The sequence below is a fragment of the Hyla sarda genome, chromosome 7 (genome assembly GCF_029499605.1).
Source record: "Hyla sarda isolate aHylSar1 chromosome 7, aHylSar1.hap1, whole genome shotgun sequence".
In the NCBI taxonomy this organism is placed as follows: domain Eukaryota; kingdom Metazoa; phylum Chordata; class Amphibia; order Anura; family Hylidae; genus Hyla; species Hyla sarda.
In genome coordinates this window covers 203,571,107-203,579,479 of record NC_079195.1, presented here as the reverse complement: position 1 = coordinate 203,579,479, position 8,373 = coordinate 203,571,107, and the positions used below count along the sequence as shown (strand labels likewise).

Here is an 8,373-nt window from a genome sequence, read left to right as displayed (position 1 = left end):
GTGGCGGCTTAGTGCCCCGCGGCCCTAGCGCTCGCAGAATTCAGCGAGTGGTGATTCCGCAGTGTGAACGCACCCTTAAGGGGTATTCCAGGATTTTTTTTTTATTTGACTATTTCATATGGCTGTAAAGTTAGTATAGTTAATAATATGGTGTCTGTACCTGTGTTTAATGATGGCCTCGCAATTCTTATGTGATCTTTGCCCCAATGTTTATTTTTAACAGCTTACAAAATGAGTGTCGTCTGTGTCGCAGTGACACCTGAGACATTACATCACTAGTCAGGTGTTGAAAGGGAGCCTGTCCTTGCTTCAATGGGTGGAGCAACCGCTGGACGGGAAGGAGATCATTCTTCTCAGGGCTGCAGGGATCTGTTCCAGGTGTGCTTCAATGGGTGTGGTTACTGATATGTAGGAGGGAGAAAAATGATTTCACACTTACAAACAAGGGATACTGGGAAAGAAAGCAGCAGCGATATGGTGGACTCACAACCCAGCCATTTAGCATCAAGACAAGCACGGATCCTTCCTAAGCATGTCGATTACTGTCTGGCAGGTCAGTATTAAAGTCACCTTATGGGGAATAACCCCTTTAAATTGTTAATTGCCATTTCATGTCTGTTTACCCTGCTATAGCACCTCCATCTAGCAGCTGCATCTTCTGTTAGTGATATAGCGCTCCTACTAAGATGTCTGAAATCTGTGCCAGGTATATCTCATACATTAATGATAATGCAGATAATTAGTTTTTTACATATAGTATAGTACAAAAGCCTATTGTGTTTTAGACTAGATGGTAAACCAGAAGTGGGTAATTCTGTTTTACACACATGTGGTACTTTTCCCACTCATGTCAAAAACAACTTACCTGGGGGGCAATTTGTTCCAGCCAGGAGGTGCTGTAGTGACAATGATCGGATTACCCAGGAATGTGACTGCATTGATATGAGATTACGGAATTGTGGCTGAACCACAGGTATAACACAAAGAATGACTTTGTCTAAAACTAGGTTAGACGATGTGTTGCTAGGTCAATGACAACAGATGGCACATGCTGACAAGCAATGTCTGGTGACTTTTAGTACACAGTTCAGATCTGACTATTATGATGTTATCAAGATCATGAAGATATATCTTCCTATATGGCAGAAAGATGAGGCTTTGCAGTAGATTTTGGCTAGTGGGTGTCAAAACGGCAACCCTATTGGGGGGCATTTACTATCTGCGGCATTTTGGTGCAGTGCACTTTAATATAGCTCCAGTCTGTGCACAAATAAACATCACCAATTGAGGTGGTATATATTTCTGACTTTAGGTGTTGCAAGTTGGGCACTAAAGTAGCATGTGAGGAGGGTGTGGTGGACGCCAGGTCAATGGCGGGACCATGGGTGTTGCGGTGTGAGTGGTGGGATCTGATGTTATTAACCCCAGGGGTCGGATGGTATTAACCCCTATGTGTTCGTGGCGCCAGTGTTGTTTTTGGGTTCCGGAATACCACACGCCTGGATTCTCCGCTTTCCCACGGGCTAGTAGTGAATAAACAGTCCACAACCAGATAGGGGTAAACGGAGGCTTTAATGAACAGAAGACAGGTGTAATTATCTTCACAGCTAAGGCCAGAATTCCCAAAGAGGTGCCAGAACCCAGAAGACCTCGCAGCTTGCTGGACCAATACTTGTAATTAACTTGACTTGTAATTAGACATGACTTGACTATGTGCAGGACTTGGCAAGTTGTAGTGACAGCAGACATAGACTTGAGACTTACTGGAGACTTGTAGCTTTTGGGATACTCCAGATGCTGATCACTTGTCCTGAGCAAAGACTTTGATGTTACTCTCAGAAGAGTCGGAGGAAAGAGAGCTAATTAAAGATGGCCACCCCTTTATATAGTGGGGGGCTGGACTATAGCCCATTGGTCAAGCTGTGGGTCATAGGTTAAAGCTGGTGCTCTCTGGGAGTACATGTGACAACAGACATAACATAACATGTGACCAACTTACTAACAGGTCCTTTAGACCTCCACAGGTCCTGTATACTATCTAGACAAAGGATCCTGTCTACGAATTAAAGGAACATGCACACATTTATTAAATCAACAGGAGAACAAGGGGAGTCCCTGTAGGAGAGCACCAGGTCACTGAGGGACTCAACCTGACAGGGCCTACAGGTAGTACAGGACCGTGTACCTGTACTGGGACATCACAAGGGCATGTCCCCTGGCACACCCCCCTTCATGCTAGGCTGAACCCTATTCCAGCCACCTTTACACCCCCCTTAGCACGAGCAGTATAAATCTTGTAAAGTCGTACATTTTTTTACCCAGTGACTAAATAAAATCAGCATACTGGCAGACCATATGTTCCACCGCATAGTCAAGCCAGGCCCAATAACTTCAATGGACTGAAGGCAGTCTACTAGTGACTATTGTGGAAGTTTATCCAAACCTGTGCAGAGCAAAAGTTGACCAGTTGCCCTAGCAATCAATCAGATCGCTTCTTTCATTTAAAAAAAAAGTGTGTGAACACCGGGCCAATTAGTTGTAGCGGGCTCAGACCTCCCTGTGGCGGCATAGTTAAACTGCCTTGTTACTCTGTCCAATGCCCGTGAATGCAGATTAATCCCTTTACTTTCATTCCTCTCCCTGTTACCTTGTGCTATTCCTTGTACCTTCACATGACCTTATCAGACCTCGGTCTGTGACCTGACCTTGTCTGCTGATTTTGTACTGCACTGCCCCCTTGAACCTTTTTCCCAAATCTGTTGTTGTTTCTGATTTTGTACTACGCTCCACTCTAGATTTTGACTTGTTTTGGATTAACAATTTATCTGAGACCCCCTTGAACTCCAGTGTAGGAACAGTCGCCCAGTAGAGGGACAACAGTTTTTGGTGGATAATCAGAGTAGATAGCGACATTGCTTTGGGGTGAGCTCAGATCTGACACTGCTCCCTACCCCAGACATGACAGTATAGTCTGGGTACATGCCAGTGTATGTCATCATACCATTCTGCTGATATGTACACAGCAAAAGTGAGGCGCAGAACTAATCTAAACTCAGACTTGTATATATTTTTCTGATTATTGGGAGGGGTATGAACTGTTTTTGCAATCGTTTTCTGAAACCCCTCTGCTCATAGACATACATTGTTTGTTGGCAGCCCAACCTGTTCACACAGGGAGATGCACTGTCGACAAACAATGATTTTCCTACATGAAGCAAGCAGCCAATCCCCGGGATATTTACACTGGGCAAACATTGGAAATGAACATTCACCTGATTCAATCAATCACTCAATCAATTGTCTGTGTATGGCTGTGTTGACACATTCATATATTTTTATAGCAATAACTGAATATAAGGGTTATGTAAAAATTTGATTTTTTATTGTGAAATTTTGCTAATGTTTGCGCAGTTCGACTTATCACACAAATATTCTGCTACTTTTGCAGATCGCACGTGCTCTATTGAATTCACTTTTACTTTAGGGATTTCAGTAGTAATAGATTTTAGACTTGTGCACGACCAAAATTTTTGTTTCGTTTCGGAAATTATTTTTCCGGTTCTGTTAAAGGAGTAGTCCAGTGGTGACTCAGTGGTGAGCAACTTATCCCCTATCCTAAGGATAGGGGATAAGTTGCAGATCGCGGGGGTCCAACCGCTGGGGCCCCCTGCGATCTCCTGTACGAAGCCCCGACAGCCTTCGGGAAGGGGGCGTGTCGACCTCCGCACGAGGCGGCGGCCGACACGCCCCCTCAATACAACTCTATGGCAGAGCCGAAGCGCTGCCTTCGGCAATCTCCGACTCTGCCATAGAAATGTATTGAGGGGGCGTGTCGGCCGTCGCCTCGTGCGGGGGTCGACACCCGCTATCTGGGCGGAGAGCCGGGGCCCCGTACAGAGAGATCGCAAGGGGCCCCAGCAGTCGGACCCCCCGCGATCTCAAACTTATCCCCTATCCTTAGGATAGGGGATACGTTTTTCACCACTGGACTACCCCTTTAAACCTTCGGGATTTCGTTTTATTCTGTTTTCGAACGCATTCATATATATTTTTTTCGGTTCTATTTGGAAACTGTTCGGCTGTCGGATGCATTCGTTATTTCGGATCTATTCGTTATATATATCATTAGTTTCACTTTCAGTTTCGGACGATTTCATTATTCGTTTTAATGCTTATTTCTAACTGTTATTTCTAGCGCAGGCCTTGCTGATCCTCTCTTGTAAAAATATCAGGTGTTACCTTAACTTGTTTTGCAGTTGTCTTTGTGCCAGAAGCCAAGTTTTCTTCTGCAAATCCAGTGACTCCACACTCCAGTAACACCAGGCAAACTCTCACAGGACGACCTCACAACTAATTAAACAGCCTCACTGTCTGTGATACAGTAGGGATCGACTGGAATAAGCTAATTGGCTAAAAGGTATCATGTGACAGTGAACTCCGATCATGTGACCTCCCAAGGACCAATTGAAAAAAATGGAATTATTTACTTTCGTTTTACGGTTAACTAATGCATTTGTTATTTTATGAATGTATTCGTTAATCTGATGTTCGTATTATCGTGGTTATTTGGAAATGTTCCAAATATGTTTTCGTGCGTTTGGATCAAACAATAACATTCGTATAAATTAGCATTCGTGCCGAAACGAATTGCACATGTCTAATAGATTTATTATCTGCAACTTTTTTAAGTTGTTCAAAAAGTTGCAATTATACACCAGCCCAGACATGGCTTAGCTTTTTTGATGTGTGTAGAAAAGTCACAATTTTTTGTGCAACGGGATAACAAAAATAGAAATCGCTAAAATTTGCGCAATGAGTACTGGAGTGAAATTTAAGGAAATGACACCATCAATGATAAATCTTCCCCCTCTTTCTGTTATACCTGTCCTTTTATGGTCTTTTCCTGGTTTTGTGTTCAATAATTGCAAGTAAAAACCTGAATGTGTGAACACACCCCTATGACATACAAAATAACACATGAAAATGATACAGCAGGTCTTACCCAGCCACTGCAAGACGTCATACTGTACACAGTGTGAATCACAGGACCCGACTTTCATGTGACTCACATGTCACACAAGGTTATTGTTTCATACCAACTCATGGTATGTGTGACATAGTGTCATATTTTGCTATAGTGCCCATGAGTTATATGGAGTAAGAATGTTGTGCAATGCTGGAGATTGCATTAAAATTGCAGACGGCTTTTTTTGCTGCCAAATTCTTGGCACATTTGTCAGGGCTTTCCAACATGAACAGAGTTTTTAGATTTTGATAAATCTTGGAAAAACCCCTACGCCATGTGCCACTGTGCCAAGATATTAAACTATGCCCAGGAGCCATGTCTTCAATGCCATTCCACGTCTATATTTACTACTTGTTGTGATGCGATGTCCGTGTATTATCACGTGAGCCCAGCTACAATGGTGGACATAACGTATGTATTTTCAGGGTATTTAAAACTTATGGCCTATCCACAGTAAATGGTTTCCCAACCAATATGCCTCCATCTGGTTTCTGTTTATATAGTAGGATCCGACTGGACATAATTCGGTCCTAGCTCCGCCCTCTGGATCCGTAGTATGAACTCGGCCTAAGGGCCCTTTTTGGCACAACGAAAATTTCACCTTACTGCAGCTTTGACCTAATATTGCAGCCACTGACCTACACAATATAAACCTCTTCTATATATAAAAACTATACGCCATGGAGTCCATGCGGTGCCATTGTGGTAACGTTTCCAATACTATGATGTCACACACTGGCGGATAGGTGCAATTATGTGAGATTAATTAAGGATGGGGGGGGGGGGGGGTTGCCCTCACATTAATCACTAAAAAACAATATGGCCTGACTGGATTCAACATGGTTGATCTAAGGGCTTGTTCACACCTATAGCACACCAGCATATTGGGAAAACGTTTAAGGCTTGGTACACGCTGCGTTTTCCTATTTTTAGGCATATCTGTTGACATCCCACCAAAACTGCATACTGTGATGGAGGGCAGTGGATATCGTTCATTTCAATGGGCCGGACAGAGTCACCATTTCGGCCATATATGCTATTTTCCCAGTGTGGTCTGCTGCATTAATCAGTCCGCTAAAAATAGCGCAGAGGGCCTGAATGGAGACTTTATCCGTTCTATTGAAATGAAACACATCCTATGACCCATGTTACAGTATGGCGGGATGCCAACAGATACGTCTAACGAGAGGCGAAAACACGTGGTCCAAGCCTAAATGGTGCCTAACTGAATGCTGTGGCATACTTATAGACTTCCATCATGCCAATGTGGTCACAACTATGTCACCTTTGGCTACGCTTTGTCCCCTGTACGATTGTCTACAATTTTTTGTGTGTGTGTTATAGAAAAGTTCGGCACACTCGACTTTTCTGTACCACAAAAAAAATTGTATATATATATATATATATATATATATATATATAAAAGAGGAGGCCTGACTCACTGACTCATCAACGCCCAGCCTAAACCCTTGGACCTAGAAAGCTGAATTTTTGCACAGTTGAAAGTTGAAAGTTTGTATGGAAATACGTCATTTTTGAAACTAGAAGCATGAAACTTTGTTTTTATGCTACCAATTAGAGATAAAGAAACACGTGTTTTAACGTTTTCTAAAATTCCACCCCTGAAGGGGTGAAACGGGGGTTCAGAGTTTGTATGAATTAACCCCTTGCCGCAAAACGCTGGGTATACCTGGCGCTGTGGCACGGGAGGGTTATGAAGCGAGCTCAGGAGCTGAGATCGCATCATACCCGCACGGTCCCGGCTGCTATCAGCAGCCAGGACCCGTGGCTAATGCCGGACATCGCCGTTCCGGCAGATGTCCGGCATTAACTCTTTAGACGCGGTGATCAAAGTTGAATGAATTCGGGTTGTTTGGATGCCTTTAGACTTTACCCAGAGTGGCCTCATTACTATAGGATCATAAAAGTAGATCTATGTTACCCCAAATGTAACGCGAGCAAAGCCGCGAGCAAAAGCTAGTAAAGAAATATATATACGTTTTTTCCCCATAGAAGTGTCTTAGTGACATATGGTGTGGTATAGGTCTATGTGTGCATACTTTTATTTTTGCTGTTTTTAGTTTTACATATTAACAAAAGACGTATACGGTTAAAATATATGCAATTGTATACCATATAAAAAGGTATACTTTAAAAAAAAGTATGCGACATTGAGTCTTGTTTTGGTACATAACGTAAGTGTGTGGACTTCATAGTACTCGAATAGTATAATTGTCAACCAATCACAGCTCTACTTTCATTTTACCAGCGCTCCTTAGGATATGGAAGCTGAGCTGTGATTGGTTGCTATGGGCAACACCCGACCATTTTATTATTAAACAGTGTTTAGACATGGAGAGTAGTGTCTGACAATAAGACGCACATACACAGAAGTGGCCATTGTTCTGAACAGCACCCGGCAGCGAAAGGGTGGTGCCGCACACCACGTGACCGTCCTCCTCCCAGACACAAACACTGGGGCGTGGTCTCCTCCCGGCTGGCAGTGACGTCACGCCGTGTCTGTGAGCGCTGGGATCAGTAATGGCGGCCGTTATCTTGGCGGAGCGCAGCGGAGAGAGAGGCTGACCGGCCCCGGGGGAAGGGGGGAGAGCGAACAGCGGCCGGGGCTCCGGGTCACACCGAGGAGGGCGGAGATAGAAGCCATTGTACAGAGCCCTGTGAGGTGTCAGCGGAGGAGGCCCCGTGTAAGCTGTAGAGAGGAGACGGTATAGGGGGGCGACATGGGCAACTGCCTAAAGTCACCGACATCGGACGATATATCACTGCTGCACGAGTCGCAGTCTGATCGGGCGAGTTATGGGGATGGCAATGACGGGGACCAGGAGCCGCCGCCCCCATACCAGGTAATGTCACAAATAGACAGACTCCTATGGATGTGTGTGTGTATATATATATATATATATATATCAATCACACACAGATACAGATGATGGATACACTTAACATACATACATGATACATACACACATATATTCTGTGTACTGTATCATGTATGTATGTTTAGTGTGTCCATCATCTGTATCTGTATAAATATCTGTGTATCATGTATGTTGAATGTATCCATAATCTATATATGCTCACCTATATGTTGTGTGTATGTGCCATCTGTATATGTTTACACTAAACCGAGTTGAGCAATGTATCTATTGTGTGTATGTTTATATCTGGTATGACGTATCTGTGTGTGTGTCTGTGTGTGTATATATATATATATATATATATATATATATATATATCATCTGCTTTTGTCCTGTATACACTTGTATATGTGACTATATCAGGGGTCTCAAACTCAAATTATCAGGGGCCACTGGAGGTAGCAGTTG

General features: G+C 43.5%; 1 protein-coding gene across 1 annotated transcript in view; it reads left to right on the top strand.

Moving 5' to 3' along the window:
- Positions 1–7,385: 7,385 nt before the first annotated feature.
- Positions 7,386–8,373, top strand: part of RNF11 (ring finger protein 11) — a 47,202-nt gene continuing 46,214 nt past the window's right edge. The window contains exon 1 of the mRNA XM_056532312.1: positions 7,386–7,890. Coding sequence (XP_056388287.1) covers positions 7,768–7,890 — 123 coding nt within the window. The 5' untranslated portion in view covers positions 7,386–7,767. The remainder of the gene's footprint in view (positions 7,891–8,373) is intronic.